This window comes from Hypomesus transpacificus, unplaced genomic scaffold, assembly GCF_021917145.1.
Source record: "Hypomesus transpacificus isolate Combined female unplaced genomic scaffold, fHypTra1 scaffold_27, whole genome shotgun sequence".
Classification (NCBI taxonomy): domain Eukaryota; kingdom Metazoa; phylum Chordata; class Actinopteri; order Osmeriformes; family Osmeridae; genus Hypomesus; species Hypomesus transpacificus.
The window spans coordinates 2,493,627-2,511,630 of NW_025813796.1; the positions used below are offsets into that span (position 1 = coordinate 2,493,627).

The 18,004-nt window shown below is 48.4% G+C and overlaps 1 protein-coding gene across 4 annotated transcripts; it reads right to left on the minus strand.

The window, feature by feature from the left end:
* Window positions 1-110: 110 nt before the first annotated feature.
* Window positions 111-14,724, minus strand: zfyve16 (zinc finger, FYVE domain containing 16). 4 transcript variants are annotated; one of them, XM_047014807.1, is made up of 19 exons: window positions 14,642-14,670; window positions 13,988-14,072; window positions 13,444-13,553; window positions 10,965-13,171; window positions 10,145-10,241; window positions 7,457-7,633; window positions 7,161-7,303; window positions 6,731-6,950; window positions 6,448-6,570; window positions 6,113-6,268; window positions 5,779-6,003; window positions 5,546-5,628; window positions 4,988-5,092; window positions 4,709-4,859; window positions 4,304-4,384; window positions 4,029-4,191; window positions 3,811-3,916; window positions 3,463-3,639; window positions 111-3,043 (listed from the first exon to the last, which is right to left on the minus strand). In XM_047014807.1, the coding sequence occupies exons 3-19, from the start codon at window positions 13,511-13,513 to the stop codon at window positions 2,885-2,887; spliced, it is 4,443 nt and encodes a 1,480-aa protein (XP_046870763.1). In that variant the 5' UTR covers window positions 13,514-13,553; window positions 13,988-14,072; window positions 14,642-14,670; the 3' UTR covers window positions 111-2,884. The 4 variants fall into 4 exon arrangements, with proteins under 4 accessions (XP_046870763.1, XP_046870764.1, XP_046870760.1 ...); XM_047014808.1 differs by lacking the exon at window positions 14,642-14,670 and adding an exon at window positions 14,513-14,635; XM_047014804.1 differs by lacking the exon at window positions 13,988-14,072 and having other exon boundaries at window positions 14,642-14,724.
* Window positions 14,725-18,004: the final 3,280 nt, after the last annotated feature.

Genomic DNA, 18,004 nt, shown 5'->3' on the forward strand with positions numbered 1-18,004 from the left:
CCTGACCTCACAGTCAGGTTGAAAATAGTTGCTTTACTTGTACACCATGCAATGACAAACTACGCAACACTGACCCCTCCCGACCACAGATGAGACTACAAGTCAAGTGATAAAAATTTAACGCGGCATTTAATTCCAGGCATATCTCCAAAGTTTATGGGCCAGAGTTCAAATCAGGTCCCACGCCAAGTTAGGGCAACTAACCGATGGCTCTCTGGTAGAGCATTTGACAGCAAATCAAGGTACAAATCCCAACCTGTATTTCACTTGGGATGAAAACACACATTATTATTATAAACTGAGACAGTGGCTGCATAAAACTAGATTTTACTCAAAAAATGAAATACATATTTAGAAATGAACATTATTTTAAGAGATCACCAAAACCCAGATACCAGGTGTCACCAACTAAAGCTGGTGGTTATGAATAAATACAGGTGATTTACACAAAACAATATCATTAAACAGTTATTAAAAAGCATAAAAATACTTTTTATTTTAACTTCATGGAAAGTTCTATTAATCACAAATAGTGTGAAAGATAATTCCTTAAGATAACGCCCATAACAGTAAAATTGTACTCCAGATGCACAGGAGAAAGAAAATCCATCCTGAATGATCTAAAAACTGTAAGTAACTTGGAACGTCAACGTATTAGCCGCTTGCGGCTGACAAGACAAGAAACTCTGCCATCCCAGAGAGATATCCAACTCACACCAGAACCAACTGCTCGCAACAGATCTGGGACCAAGTAGCCCTGAACACAAACAAAGTTGTCGGATTAAAGTAGATTGTGGACTAGTACAGGCAAGTTCTACAAACTCATCCAATAATGATCTCCTCTCTGAGATGTAAGCACTCTTTTTCAGGTATAGGGCATACATGTGCAAACTTTGTAGGGCGACTATTCAGCATGAGAAGGGCACAATCTCTGCAGTAGTTATGGGAGAAAGATTAATGGCTGAGACAACATAGCTAAAAGCCCTCCATTTTAATACTACATCAGGCACAAATAGTGGGCAGTAAATACACCCAGAGACTGCTACTTTGGTCGATATAAGATAGAGCCAATCATTTTTTTCTTTGAGTGGAGGTGTTCTGTTCCATACGGGAATGTTCCCTCCCTTCCATGTGTTGTAGCACCAGGACACCTGGGCAGTTCCCTTACCACCATTTAAAGTGCATTAGAACACCGGGAATTTGTGTATTGACTGGATAAATCTAAGTTTAAAGCACTATAAAATCTGTTCATTACAATCAAATTGTTCTGCCTTGCAAAGACATTCAGCACAGTCATTAAACTGCTGCGGCAAAGGACATTGTGAGAAGGGATGAACCGTGGCAAAGCTCTGATCAAAATCAGCAGGTGAAGTCACCAGTAACATAATCAAACAGGAGTCTCAAAATCACACCAAGTTCATTTCACTGTTCTGAGTTCAGCATTGGACACTTCAACTCCCATGAAGCAGTGCAGTGCAATAAAAGGAGAACCCAGGTACTGAAGAAAAACAAAATCTACAAACGTATGTAAATTCGTAATGAACAACTTCACTTCCATAAGTGGCCAGTAGTATCATCCATGGAGTTGCTAGAGGATATCTGGGCTGCATGCTAGTCAAAGGAACTTTAGTACAGTTTCCCAATAGCCCAGGACTAGCAGCTGGCTTGACCTGCAAATAAAATACCTTCACAAGTAAAAAACAAATGGAATCAATTATGATGTCCAGCATTATCATGTCTGGTTTCTAGACCCTCTATGGGTCTGGTCCTTATTTTGCCCGTCATGGCAAAACAGAACTTTTTGCACTACAACTGCAATGTGACTTAACAGCCTATCAAAAATATGAACTTTTTATTCCATATTACGGAACAGTTCGAAAAATAGTACTTTAAGCTGAAAAAAAAAAAAAAAAAAACAAGAAAGAAAAGCTCATATAGTTTCTATGTGCATATCGTTTATATACAGTTGGACAAACAAATTATAGGAAGTGTACCCCTCCCCCTTCCTCCACGTACAACACATAAAACCATCAGACAAGACAGGAAACTGCACTTTGTAACAAACAAAAGAGACCTGATTCTAGAACCCATGGGCTTGCTGGAGAAGCTATGACTGCAAAATCCTTCATGACCACTGAAGACACTTATTATTATAGTTCACAGCAACGGTTCATATAGGGGAACACTGCACCATGTCAAGTTCATCTCCATGTCATGTCTGACGTCAGGTTGTTTGCTTCATTACCATTCAATTGTCTGTTACCGTGACATCGTTATAAATATGCAATAAATATGTCTTCAGAGAGGAAGAGAGAGAGAGAGAAAAAGAGAGAGAGAGGAGAAGTGGTCTGTTGAAACATTCACAGATGCTTCAAGACTGGGAGGCCAGCAGGAAGCCATGAAGGCAGAGCAGGAAGATAATAGAATACAAGAGTCAGGTGATCTTCAGTTTTGTGTTTTTTTTTTTTTGGTTGGTTGGTTGGTTGGTTATCAATCTTTAGTGTTTGGCAGCTTTGAATAAAGCAGCTTTGGTGATCCTGGAACATAAAGATCTCCAGATGTTTCCCCAATGGCGGAAAAACAAGCAGCATATCACAAAAGCAATTTCACAGCCATCTCCCACCATGGCACGTGCACGCAGACACACCTCTGGCTGTAGAGACTGTGACACAGAGCCCCGTTATTTAGGGCTTAGTCTTACAGTCAGTTGTGTCGTATATGTGGTTGACTCATGTATCCAAAGCCTGGAGTGTTCCATTAGTTGTTCCCTTCCTCTCAACACCAATCAGGTCTTCCGTGCCTCTTCCTGTGCGCTCGGTCATCCGTTTATGATGCGTGGCCGAGTGCTGATGAGTGTGGGAAGGAATGTGTGTGTGCGTGTGTGTTAGATGCAGTGTGTTATGTAGAAGATGAACTCTATATCCATGGCTATCTGTGGTACACTGGCAGTGCCTCCGTGAATGACGGGAATAAGGGCGCTGTCCAGCTCGTTCATGTAGCGCTGGGGAAGGAGCCTGCCTCCTGAGCCAGCCTGGTACTCCACCTGGGACATGCACACACACGTTATCAGATGCACGCATGATCCATTAGCCCAGTGTTTCCCAACCCTGGTCCTCGGGGCCCCATGTCCTACACGTTTTAGATGTTTCCCTGCTCCAACACACCTGATTCAAATGAATGGGTCGTTATCCAGCTCTGCAGAAGCCTTTTAATGACCATTCATTTGAATCAGGTGTGTTGGAGCAGGGAAACATCTGAAACATGCAGGACAGGGGGTCCCGAGGACCAGGGTTGGGAACCACTGCATTAGCCATTCGTACTTTACACTCTAAATCAGGGTTCTAAAACATGCAGGACAGCGGCCCCTTGAGGGCCAGGATTGGAGAACCCCTGCTCTGGATCAACACCATGTTACTCGGAACGACAACATTAAGTGCATGGACGCGCGTGGCGTTTATTCACCATGTCGGTGTTGGTTGAGACCCGGAGGGAGAGCGAGTTGATCCCTCTGGCCGTGAGCACGGCGAGGTGGGGGGCGAGGGCGCTACAGCTGGCGAGCGCCATCTGCCTCTGGAACACACTGCATGTGGGCAGCACTGCCGCCAAGGAGCTGTCTGCGGTCTTCAACAAGTAAAACACCTGGTGGGAGACACACACACACAGTCAGTCTACACCCATACAAACACACGGTTGTGTAATAGTAGGTTGAGGGTCATGAAGAAGTCTCTCGTTTCCCCCCCCAATTGCTGTTCATGGCGGACCTCTTTCAGTCGGAACACCCTGGTTTAAGACGTTTCGCGAGAGACAAACCTCAGTGCATCTGATGGCGTGCCCCTCGGACAGAAACTCGGTCTCCTGCTGCATCCTCATGCTGTGGATCCCCTCCATCGACCTCCCGTCCACCCTGCTGGTCACGCTGTCGAAGCAAGCACACACACACACACACACATCAGCGGTGCACACCTGGCATGTGACAGGGGGTCTGATTGGTCTCGGGGAGGGAGGGCGGGTACAGCCGGAGCGCTTACCCCGTGTTGACGGGAGCCGCCCAGTCCACCCAGCGGACGGTGACTTTGTCCCGGACCTCCGTGCCGTCCGTCTTCCCGCAGGGGATGTGGAAGTCCGTCTGCTCCCTCAGGGCCGTGCGCAGTGCCTCCATGGTCTCCGGAGGGATCTGCACCATGAGCCCATCTGACAGACAACACAGAGGGGAGGGTGTATATCGAAAGGATGCGGTTCGGAAAGGTGTTGGCTTGTGGCGGCACAGAGGTTAGTCTCTCAGTGGGAGGAAAGACAGGGATACCTTCCACAATGCTGGACTTGGCGATGAAGCCTGAGGAGGCTTTCAGGGCTCCATTGAACACCACAAAGCTCGCTCCCGTCACTAGAACACGACAGACACACACCAAAACCACCATGAAGATCAGCAGGTCAGGCTCATTCCGTGAAATTAAATGACTTCTGGTGCAGAGACCAGAGAGCTCTATTGACAACGTCACATGATTGTGTAAAGCAGTGACTAAAGACAAACACCTCAGTTAAAAAATTAAATATTTTAGTCCAACCCAGCCCCAGACTGTGTTAGCCTCGCACTGACCTAGGTCTGGTCTAAACTTGTGCTTAGACTGGACCGTGGGTCTTTTTCCCCTGACCGGGGACCTGCAGTTAGGAGGTACTGCCATGGATGTGTGGGTCTGCTGGCACCAACCTGTGCGAGTCTTGCCTGGCATGCTGTTGGCCTGGGTCTGGTAGTTCCCCTCTTCGTTTTGGAAGCACACCAGGTGGGAGTCGGCCTCGGAGCTTAGGGTGGCGCCAACACTGATGACGTGCTCATTGGAGGCGTTCACCACCTTTAGCATCTGGTTAAATAAAGAAATTAATGCTATGAATATATTTACATGTACAAAAAAATAACTAAACTTGAGATGAAATGCATTTGTACGTGATGTCCGCGGGCAGACACGCCTACCCAGAGAAGCCTTCTTACCTGGCTGAACCTGCTCTTGGGAATGTCAATGTAGCTATGGCCCATCTCCATGTGGATCCTCAGGCCTTCCACGGCTGGAAGGCTGTACTGGTAGTTCCTAAGGTCCTGTGGATGGACGCACACAAACGTGCACACACACACACGCACACAATTTCTTTAGCTTCAGAGGCGTCGTGTGACCCAGTGTAGCTTGATACCTTTCTCTCCCTCGCCAACTCCCACTACAGAGACATACTGGCAGCGCTCCAACAGGATGCACTCTGAGCCAGGACGGCAGACTGGCCTTTTCCGGTCAGCCTGTGTGTAATCTCGGAGCCGGCTGGCCTGGAGGTGAACCCTGCGGGGCACGACTGAGTAACCGCCCCCAGGAGAGGGACACATAGGGCCCCCTCGTTCCACAGCTCGGGTCTACCACACTATCAAGCCTGACATGCGGCGACTGACCACCACTTGAGGGCAGTGAAAAACCCTAACCTCCACCCCACAGGAAGACAAAAACAAAACGATTGTTGACACCGCCATTGCTGAAGTGGCTGTATGCGTGTGCTTGATACTTACGGCCAGCAGATTCATGATGGTGTGTCCCGTCTCTCTGTACACGGACTCGCGGAAGCGGATGCTGACTAGCGTGCTGGGGTAAACTGAAAGAAAACACAGAAAAGGACCATCTCATCGGGAAGCCCATGAGTTCCCAGCCGGACAAGCAGTCTTACGCGTACAAAACAGCTGTCGCATCTAACGGTCGAGCCATCGCGGCATCGCGGAGGTGCCGACCGGCCAGCCCCACACACCATTGTGTTCGGCCCCCAGCCGCAGCAGCAACCGCAGGGGGAAGACTTTAGCCCAGGGCACCTCCAGCCTCTGGATGAGCAGGCCGCAGAGGAAGGGCTGCGGGGGCAGACAGAGGCCTTCCAGGGGCTGGCAGGACGGGGAGAAGAACAGCATCCCTCCGTGCTCCTTGCTGCCGAGGAAGCTGACGGTGAACGTCACGTTGCCCAGTTCCTCCACAAACTTCCCTGTAGGAAGAGGAAGCGAAGAGGGTTTGACCCTTTGTCAACGTTGGCGCACCAGCGTGACATCATGGTTGTTGGGGAGAGTGTGTGTGTGTGTCTGTGTGCGTTTCACCTTTCTGGGCGTCCTGGTAGATGTTGAGATAGAGCGTGAACAGGTCTTTAGGCACAGCTCTCTCCTCTGGCAGACACTCCAGCACAAACACCACCTCTCTCTGGCCCAGTGCCTGCAGGCCACTGGAGCCAAAACACCAGCAGCGCCGACTGCAGTCTGACAGGCAACACAGAGACACACAGTAAGGATACAAATGTCAAGTCAAGACTTGGCCCAGCTGGTTTTCTACCCAGTACAAAAGTGAGGAGTGGAATGTTTTGGGATTGGGTCCAGGAGGGGGGAAGGGGTGTGTGTGTGTGGTGGTGGGGATTTCGGGTCAGGGCTGCTGCACTCACAGGTGACCAGCTTGACGTTAACCAGCAGGTTGGCATTAAGGACGAAGGTCAGAGGGCGGGGTCCTCCCTCCTCCAATAACAGAAGGATCTGGCAAGGGGCCGGACGCTCCTCCACCAGCAAGTCTGCTGGCAGAACATAAGCTGATGTGCCAAATTTCAATGTGCAGAGTAAGTCTTGGACGTCAGCATACACGAGCACAGGAAGAAGGCCAAGAATATACACACGCACACACTCGCAAACAACAACATATGCAAATACAACCTGGCGACAACACACACACACCTCCACTGTCAGTCTCTCCGGTGGTGATGAGTAGCGGGGGTAGACCCTCTTCGTCCTCTGGGAGCAGACTGGGGCACCTCTGGATGTATTCCCCCACGCCACACAACAAGGCGTAGTCCCAGGGCCCTGACACTGGGGGGCGCAACACCTCCGCCGGCCCCAGGGCCTCGGAGGCCGGGGCCCCACCTGCAACTTCTGCCTCTGACCCCGAAGAACCCACCTGGCACAGATGGATGTGACCATTTAAAACAAGAAGACAGAAGAAGAAGAAAAAGAATACAAAAACACGCAACTCTAAAAGAAAACATCCCCGTCGATGGACGAGAACTGAAGAGAAATGTGTGTCTGCCGTTTTCAATATCTAGAAGATGTCAACATTGTTTGGGCGGCGGGTCGGGGGAAAGCCATGTTGGCGCGTGTGCTTTCTCACCATGGGGGGGGGGTCTGGGGTGACGGGGCTGGACTCCTGCGAGCACCTTCGGCCCGTTACCGACAGCTTAGTGGTGTCTGCCACCTCCCCGTTGGGGAGAATGCCGTCAGCAAACCACACGTGCTTCTGCTCCCGAGGGCAACCTGACGCGCACAAGAGGACGCAAGCGCTGAAACAGTGTGTGTGTGCGTGTGTGTGTGACACAAACACAAATTTCTGGTTCACATGTATGACTCCCCAGGGGGTCCCGGAAAGCGGATCGTGATCGTCTGCGATGCGGTTTTGTTTGTGTTTACCGTCGTTGCTGGGGTGTTTGAGCACGGAGACGGGCACCATGACGGTGGGCGGAGGGGAGTTCAGGGTGCCGGCGGCGCGGGCCTGCTGCAAGGGGGGGATGGTGCTGCAGTACTCAGATGGGACGTTGGGGTTCGGGCTCGAACCCGTGGGACTCATCATACGCTCCAAGGCCTGGGCTGGGGGGGGGGGGGGGAGGGATTCAAGGGGAAGAGATGGAGAGAAAAGAAGGTGGGTGGGTTTTCTGTGCATCACAACGCTGCTTCTCACCTCCTTTCCTTTAATAAGATATCATAAGCGAATGAATAAAACAAACGGACGTACAAATGCATCATTGAGGACGTCTTTTTATCGGCATGAGTGGGTACGCGGGAGAGCGGCGAGAGCGAGGCATCACGAGATGGAGAGAGAGCTTCCAGATTCCAGGAAAACATGCCGTGACCGAGTCAAGACACCCAATATTGCTCACTCGCTCGCTCACTCAAAGTGCTGACTCGGCTCTGGCCTGCATTATATTGATTAAGCATCATAGAACTTTATCGACCTGGTGGTACCGGAGCCATCCAGGTCCTGCTAACTTCAGAACAACAAATAACAGACATGAGGAGAAACAAAAATAAACACCTCCTCAGTATTTATCCGATCATAACTTGCATATGGATATTCGATTCAACATTTAGAAGCTTTGCAACATATACACACACAAACAAAGATATGGTTTTATTTTCTTTTTAAATCCTTCCCTGTATAAATGCGGGAATAGGACTATTTGGATTATAAAGCCATACTACGTCAAAAGACACAGTGGAGTCACCTTGATCTGGGATGAGAATGACATGGCATGAAAAGAACGTCCCGGAGAGCAGGTACCAAAACAAGCCCAGCCCCGTCGAGCGGGACGGACGGCTGACCTGGATTGTGTGCGTGCCCGTGTGTCACTGGGGCTCGCAATACTAAACGGTGCATTCGAGATCACGTCAACAAGATCCTCGTTGCATGCAACAGTATCACAAAGAGACGCTTTAGAAGCCAAGCACCTGACCCGCTCATTAAGAAGTCAGACCTTACCTTGTTGTTTTCATCTCAGCGCTCTCCCCTTGATCCCCACTACCATAATCAGAGGTCAACTCTCTTTCCAGCCAACATTGGTGAGCAAAATCCTTGGCAATTGCTCAATAGTTGCCAATAACACTTCGCGAGGCTCTTATGTTGACTGTGTAAGTAGCCAGTTAGCAGCTTTGGCTTCAGACTCCAGCCAGAGGTGCGTACAGCAAGCATCGCAGACCGCTCTTCATACCAATGAAAATATTGAGAGAGAGAGAGTGTGGGAGAGAGAGAGAGAGGAAAAGAGAGAGTGGGAGGAGGAGGAGGAGGATGGAAGCATCACATCGCGCTTCTCCGGCCCTCACCGTCCTGAGAAAAGTGCACCGAGTGCCTCCTAAGCTCCCACTCCCCACACACACACACACACTCCTTTCCAACGGTATGCAAGGAGCAGTGCGTGCGCGTGCACGTCACGTGCTCACTGCGTCAGGTGGCTCCAGTGCCGTACACAGTCAAGGACACACACCGCTGTCCGGCAATAACTCCTTTTTTCATCTTCCTCCTTCAATCTCTGTCCCCTCTTTTAGCTCCCCCCCCCCCCCCCCCGCCCCCTTGCCCTCCCCCTGCTGCTTTCCGCAGCAGTCGCCGCACTGTCCGTAATAGGTTTCCGAGAGGCAAGGGAGTGTTTTGTCATCGGTGCGTTCAAGGAGCCTTGTCGAAATGGTACACATTTTGTCATGTGATCAGTTGGACAAACCGACGGAAAAACACACATTGTTCCTTTCCAGGTGTCTGATCACCGAGCTGGAGAGGATTAGCTGACACGGAGCTACTTGGGGGTTTCATCTGCTCGGTGATATTCGTCTTTGAGCAGCCCAGTGTCCTTCAGTGAAACCCTGTTGCCGCTCCATCACGAGAGCACGGAAAAAGCCAGAACACGACAGCTCCGGGGGGGGGGGGGGGGGGGGGGGGGGTCGCTCACACACAGGCTGGTGAACGCGCCGTCGCACGCGGCGTGTCACGCACGCACACGCACGGCCGCACAAGTGTGAGCCCTTAGCCAGGCTCGTTTGCCTCGGTGTTATCGGATTGAAGGCCCAAAAAAAAGAAAAAATAAAAAAAGTCCTTGTCGGCTGAGTGGAGACCTTGTGACTGGCGGAGTTTGCCAGACATCAGAGCCTCCTTTCATGGCCGACGGAGCAGACAATGAAACGTCGTCACACACAGATGGAGCGCAGTCAGCTGAGGGGATGGCCAAACGATGTCAGGGAGTCACTCTTTATATAAAAAAAGGTCCCTCATGTCTCATATGTCACAATATACCATGAAATGGAGATTACCAACGCTCAATTAATAGGAGAGGCAATTCTATTGAGAGTTCTAGAGTCAGATGTTAAGTGGCACACAGGAATAGCAACAAAAAAAAGAAAAGCCATCATGTAGAAAAGTCAATTACTGTTTTTGGCTCACCTCGGCAACCTATGGAGTGCTTCACAGTTATTTGAGAACGACAAGTGTCACTGGTTTGTTTACATTACGCAGTCAATGTAGCCATTTACCGTTTAAGGAACCGGCTATGTCCTATGATGGCTCAGCTGGCCGCAGTCTGAGAAGACAACACACGCCAACAAATAAACGGCTCTTACTTTTGTGTATGGCCTCGTAGCAGATGACACACACGCGGGCCTCTTTCTCCAGGTACTTCAGCCTGCATCTCCTGTTGCAGCACACTGCGCAGTACACCTGCAGGGGAGAGAGGGCGGCCGTGATTTGACAACACACAACCATCCGAGCAAAAATTGAAAACAAAGATTGACCCATTTCTATGAGTGATTCATGTGATGTCTTTAAACAAGCACTTTGACCACAGAATGTAATGGATTTTACTGACCCACCCCTTAAAACAGAGCAGTATCTGGGTAAATTATCTGGGTTTGCCTGACTGGAAATACAGAACGAAATTGCAGAAACTACTACTTAAAAAAAAAATATATATATATATACTGTATATATCTTCATGGATAGCGGTACACTGTTGTGGATTAAAATAATACTCCCCAGGAGTAATCTCGGATGCCATTTGAAATAATTGGATCTAAAAGCCTTAGCTCCGACTTAAGACCAGAGGAGGGAGCCGAGATCTATACAGGAGCTGGAAAAAGAACTGCTGACTCACGCACTCTCTCTGAGTGTGCGCTATATTTAGAAGGGGAGCAGCACAACATATATCGGCCATAGCGCCTGCAGGAGTGACGCATCTGCTGAACGGTCACATGATGAGTGTCATTAAGTGTATAGGTGAGGACAACAAACTGAAAATAAATCTATTAGGACAAAGCCGCTGAGGTAGATTGCACAATCTCAACAAAAAAAAAAACTTGGCCAATGATACTACACAGCCATGGACCATTCACTCTGTCAAGGAGCAAAGACAGGAAGTGAAGAGACTTAATAATGCCGGCATACCTTCCCACAGGCCCGGCAGTGATGCCTCCTCTTGGTGAAGGTGAACCTCTGGGAGCAGTTCATGCAATTGGGAGCCTCCGAGTCTGGCATCCAGGGGGGCTGCCTGCACCCCAGACCCTCCACCTCCCGCTCATCCCCAGCCCGGGTCCCCTCCCCAGGGGGCTCCCCGGGGTAGGGCGGGGGCTCCGAGAGCTCGTCATATTCCACCCTGCCCTCGTAGTGCTCCTGAGGGGAGTACACAGAACCGGGATCTGTGGTGCTGGAGGCTTCCTCTGCGGGGTTAGGGCTGGGAGGAGACGGGTGGCTTTCCCCCCAATCCTGTACAATGCTCTGGTTGTCGGTAAGGCTGCTGGGCCCGTGAAGCTCTTCTCCTTCTTCTGCTGCTGCTGCTGCTGCTGCTGGGGGAGATCTAGGGGGTTGACAGGGTAGCTGTTTGGGTCTGGCGCCACCATAGCAGGGCTGGGAGTCAGGGCTGAGACTGGGCTGGGGGTGGATGTTGCTCACGTTGTGGACCGTCAGTTCCGCCCGGTCGGGGGTAGGTGGGTCCTGGGAGGGTGCGGAGGCGCCTGGGTTCAAGTTTCCGTTCCCCAGAAGAACATGGTCGCTCTCTGGCGATGCCAGATTCCCCAGCCGCTCCCCTGGTCCCTGGCTGCAGCTCCTCAGCTCCTCCTCCACCAGCCTGTCCTCCAGGTCCCCGTTCAGCTCGGAGAATCCTTCATCCTGGGCCCACTCCGACGAGCGCCCGCAGGGGCTGATCCCTTCCCCCGCCACCATCCGGCCCTGGCCCTGGAGGAAGGCGTCCAGCTCTTCGTCCGTCACCAGCAGGCCCGCCTGGTCACTTTCGGGCAGATACTCAAACCCAAACTCAGGGGGGTCACCTGGGCTGGGCTCGGAAGGAGGGGAGTGAGGACAGCTCGGTGCAGAAGCACCAGGCGGCAGCTCCTCCTTCCCTGGGGAAACACTGACCTCCAGTGTCCGTCGTGAGACAAGGGGGGCTAGGTCTCCCTGGCACATTGGCACTAAATCCACGTCTAGATTTTCTGGTCGTGGTACGGGGTTGTCAGAGGTAGCACCTGGGCTGGGACTGTCTACTGCATTCACTCTCTCTGCCGGAATATCCTCGATGACTTCAGAGGCAGGGAGGGACTCTGCCTCTAGACTCTCAGCTAGTTCAGTCTCAGTTCCGTCCCCTGCCAGTCCTTCCGCTTCCTCCTCTGGGTTTTTCGGGGTCACCAGGGCCCCACACATCGACACAGCCATGGGCAGGCAGGAGAGGCCCATCGGCTCTCTCTCGGCTGAGGGACTGAAGGGTGCAGGATCTTGCAGATCCTGCGCTTCGGTGAGCTCGGGGTACTGTTTTGATCCGACTTCTGTCTCGCAGGCCTCTGGGAGCAAATCGGAGGTGGGTGTTTCTTCTTTTTGGGTGCCTGCGGAAAGGGAGGCGACACCTGATTGGTCGAGGTGGTCAGGCAGGTCATCGAGGAGCTGGTTGATTTGGGCCACCTCTTCATCCTCATCCTCATCCTCTCTGTCTGCCGACTGAGAGCACCTTGGAGACGGCTCACTGGGCCTCTCTGCTGTAGCTGGGAGAATCACATCCAGCAGGCTGAGAGAGAAAGAGTACCCCCCCATTGTCTCCTGGGGACCCATATCCAAAAAACCCTCTTCCCTGGCAGCGTTCTCCGTCCCTTCGCTCTCTCTGCGACCAGTGCCAAAGCCCTGTCCCACGACCTCTTGTGCAGGTAAAGTCACTGCCGGGCTATTAAAGTCCACCAGCAGCTCCCCATCTTCCTCCAGCTGCCTCTCTGCCAAGTCCAATTCTCCCAAAAAATTGTGACTGTTCGCTCTCATGAGATTGGCGGAACCTGTATCACTCACGAGGTCACACACAGGTTTTAGGGATCTGTCGGGGCAGGGAGGTGCAGAGCTTTTTGCTCCTGCTGCCCTGCCGTCCACGGATGAGAGCAGGTCTACCCCAGTGAGGGGCCGGCCTTTGGCTTCGCACTCTCCTGGGCTGGGACTGTTTCCGGGGACAGGGTCAGGGCAGCTCGAGTCAGGACAGGTAGGGGCACATCCATAGTGTAACGTGTTTAGGTCAGGGATGGCTTGTGGGATTGTGGGAGGGGCTGAAGGAAAACACTGGGAGCTTAGTGAGGAGAACGGATAGGCAGGGGATGTGAGGGACACCGATTTGCAGTCAATTTCCTCTGGAAATAAAGTGAATGAGGAAAAGAAGAAGTTAGAGATAGGTCAGTCAATTACAGTTAGATTGCTTACTTATTAACTCCAAAGTACAATGTGCACCTTCCATTCAGTAATGTATAACGCTTAAAAAAAATATTAGACAGCATGTCAAGTGCTAATTGAAAATACAAAACAAAAAACATAACACCCCCCCCCCCCCACACACACACACACACACACACACACACACACACACACACACACACACACGCTATTTGGCTAATACTGGAGTCACCTGTGTTGAGCTCAAAGTCATCCAACAACTTGTCCAGGTCACACACAGCAGCCTTAAAGAAGCTGTCCATGCTGGACTGTAACAGAGGAACCACTTTACACCATCACCACCTAGAAGAAAGAATAATGCATTTTCCTCCTGTTTATAAATGCAGTAGGGTCCAAACGTTTAGGTTTGATATAAAATCAACTGTCAACCTTAATCCACAATCCCCAGGGCAAAGCACACAACCTACCAAAGCAATTAAGCAATTGACCATAATACACTACCAACATTTCCTACAGTAGCCCGAACTTCAGACTTTGACCTGGTCTGTTTGTGCAGTTTAAATACGTTGTCAGTCGTGACTATATACACCACGAAACAACGAGTAAGACTGAATAAATCCAACACTGATTTGTTTAAATATTGTGATATATGAAATTATTTTTCAATTCTGCCTCAAATGACCGATCTCAATTTTACAAATCGAATGTCAACAAGAACTGAACCTCCCCAGTTAAGGTGTGTAGGACTACAGAACATCCGGCCCAACTATAGTTACCTCAAGTATTTTCAGGGCAAGGAATCTGATGAAGGTTTATTAGACTGCATGGCACACCAGCCAAGCCACATCACGTTGAAATCAGCTAAACAAGAGGTTAATATCAAGTCAATATTACAACGTCTATTTTTCAAACTAACTCATATTAGTTGGGCTGGCTAGGGTTTAAATGTGTTCCTATTAAAGTACAAGTTAGAAAGAGGGACAACAAAAAACTGTAGCTAGTTCGAGATAATTAGTGGTAGCCTAGCAGTGTGAAGAAAAGTCATTACTAGATAACCGGGGGCTAGCTATTGAACTACAGTTAGCTATGTTGCTAAACACAGCAGTCGTTTGAAAAACAATGTTAGCTGGCTAGTGCAGTGAGCTCAAGAGACTCATACTTAATGTATGCAACCTCTTTTGAAGCACATAGATTGAGATAATGAGCCTAGATAGCTAGCTAACTAGCTAGCTCGCTACTTAGCTAATTTGGATTGCCTGTGGCTAATCTGCTTCACATAAATAAGATTTACATGTAGTTACCGAACGATCCATTATAACTTTCCAGTCATTCCTAACGTTGTTGTACAGTTTTTCTTTTTAAAGTTTACATTGGAATCTATGATCATAGTAGTCCAATCCTTTTAAATTAAGTTTTTTTTGTAGACTCACTGCAATTCTCCCACTCCAGCGGCCATTTTGAATGGAACTCTTGAGGTTCAATACTGTAAATCCCTTAAAGACACACGCTTATTTGCTTGCCTTGTTTACTTCTGTTGTCTTATGCCACTGAGTAGAAATCATTATTGTTATCATACGTTTAAACTAGGTGGGTGGGCTGAAACACGACCCACCAAAAGGGTTAGAGAGGTTTACCAGAGGGGGATAGATAGAGGGAGATTTCGTTGTTGGTATTTTAGATCCGCAGTATTTTTTAAGTGAATCACTGCACAATGACAAAGTTTTGGCCTGAAGTAGCCTATGTTATTACAGCAATGACATTGTTTTCCCTGCAGATTCAACGCATTGCTGTTATGGGAAAGTTTATTAATTGGGAACAGTGTGGCAGGAGATAATGTTGACGTTGAAGAAACTGAAGTAGGCCTATGTCTGGGATTTGACGAGAAGCTTAACCGCAAATCCGTCAACTGCCTTGTGACAGCCAAGCTTGTTTGTTGTTTTTTTTTGTTGGTGTTTTTTTATTTTTATCTAAAAATTCTTCAAAGCTTTGTTACCAGAGAAGAAAGTATTGGATGATGGAATCAGTGTGTTTTTTTATTTTCTATCTCAAAATTGGTCAAATATCATCACAAGACATTGTTTTCTTTGTTTATATAGGTTAGGACCATTTTTACACAGGATTGCCCAATTTGTTCGTTTTGATTACACTTTTTCAACTATGTGAGGCTGCAACATAGTGCAAGAGGGAATGGCAATAGGCTTAGGGAAATGAAAAGAGAACCCTGTTTCATATGGAGGGGTGTAAGTGCCTTAATTAATTAAATAAATGCACCATTGAATAATTACTAAAATTTTTCATTAATTAATTACAATTGGAATTAAAGCGCCCTCAGTCATTTTCATTTTCATGTCACAACGTGTTGCAGTGCGTCATGACAGGGGCGATTCTAGGATCAGACCTTTAGGGGGGCTCAGGCCCCAATGAGAATGTGACTTGTGTTCTTAATCTGCGCCATGAAATTAACTACACTTCTTCTACTTTGGTTTTACTGGCAGACTACAAAAATTAAAGGTGCATGGCGACACTGGATATTAAACCTGTTTAAAGCCCTTTGAACCTGTAATTGTTTGTCATCTCCCTCTAACAGACACGTTTGTAAACTCTTAAGGCCGATTAAAAGCCAAATTATGCTACTCCGTTTTTCAATAAACGGACACATGGGAATGCCCTCGTCTACTTGGAACGCCCTAAGGGCTCTCCAGGAGCCCTCCCTAACGTGCACCTCCTGAATTTCCTAACTATGGCTGTGTCTACTACCGCGCACTTTATGAAGTACACTGCAATACAGTGCCCTGCAAAACAGTGCACTTACATATTCAGTGCACTCCGTCGCTGAGAAGTGCTGTCTCAAATGGAACACTTACGTTAAACACTTGGTGGAAGTGACGGACGCAAATCTGCTCGCGTCACCCGCAAAACCTGCCAAAATGAACGCGCTTCTCCACTCAAGTGGAAAAAGCTGCCGAAAGGGCTCCTCCTTTTCCGCTACGTAGCCAAGATGCCGCCCGTTTAGGGCGAGTAGTGTCCATCGCATAGAGTTAATATAACTCGAGTAAGCTACTTTTGTCTTCCAAGATGGCGTCCGCATTCATTTCTATGAAAAGTGCTCAGTGGCGCAGTGAGGCAAGCGAGATCGCGAGACTGGACGCGGCCATCTTTCCACTTCCGTGTCTTCCTGTCTAACTTTAAACAGTGGCTCTTTTTTTCCCTAGCTCCGAGAGCTCATGTAAATCGTCTATCGGCCAATGTGAACTTTTGTGCTCGTGCCCTGTTAGTATCCGCCAGCACATTTGCAGGCAACTTTCATTGACTAAGCAAATAAATGGGTTGCTTGTTTACCCATTTCGGATTGGTTTCAAACTTAGCAAAAATCGGGAAAAAAATCGTTCCGTATTAAGAACTGCTTGCGTCAGGGGCGGGGGCGGGGTTGCTGTGACCGCCATTGTTTTAAGTTTTTACAATTCATATTTCAACTAAACAGTAGGCCTACATGTAAATCAGCATCTGAATTAAAATATGACAGGAAATAGGCAGTGCAGTTGCTTATTTTATTGGTGAAACGGCTGATATGTAAATTTGCTCCGACTTTTCGATAACCTAGCTAGCATCGCAGGGAAGCGCCACCTACTCTTCTGGCGGTGAATTGTTTTCAGCACCCACAGCCTACGGAGAACCCAAGCCCCCACCCCTCGACTCTCGGCTTGAGGCAACAGCCCCGGTGGATGTAGGTGGTATTGCATTTCCAATTTTCTACCCGACTCGTCCGGTCGTTTTTATTCTATTAACTCCAGTCAACATATCTAAAACTATATCCCCCAATAATTTTTGTTCGATTCTCGAACCTGGCTCATACTACTATCTTTTTCATAGAATAATTTTTCCTGATTTTTGATAAGATTGAAACCAATCCGAAATGGGTAAACTAGCACCCCATTTATTTGCTTACGTCAAGAAAAGTTGCCTGGAAACGTGCTCGCGGATACGAACAATGAACGAGCACAAGGGATCAGCAAATCGCTGATTTTCCTGAGCTGAATGAGAACAAGGAGAAAGGATTTGATAATTTACAGCTGCCTGCCTTTATTGTAGCACGTTTTACAAATGGTTGCACATACATGATGGTTGTTTGTAGAGTTAATTTCAGTTATTTTAAAGCAGATTTAACCATTTTGTAATGAACGCTATTATGCTCATGGCATGACAAACGTAATTTATAGCCTAATATAATTAGTTATAATATCGTGGCATGTTACGGCGTCATTATATATTGTTGACATGTTATTCTGAGGCAAAGACAAAGATGAATAAATCATGTTTGATAACGTCAATATTGTTATGGTCATTTATTGTTAGAACTCTAAGTCAGTTAACACCACAACGATGGCATTAACAATAAGCTAGTAATAGTAAACAACACTCATCATCAATATAATAGTAACAAAGGTATAGGCTTAATTTGCTTTGCAAAGCTAGAATAACGACGGACACAGATATTCAGGTTTACAGTTTATTTATCACAATACATAAGTATTAGTAGATTATGGAAGACATAAGTCGTGTCAGAGATCGCATGCTGGCCTAATAGATCAAATTTATCAGCATGGCTTGTCAGGATGTATTATTTTGGCACACATTGTAGATTTTTTGTAGTACTTGGGCGGATAAGTGCTAAGAAGGACTGGACTACTCCTTCATGCAGACGTTGCAACACCCCACATTGAGGCGCTGCTGCCTCTCATCCTTGAGCGTGGCCTGTGAAGAGGAGCTGAACTGTCTGCTCCTGTTCACACATG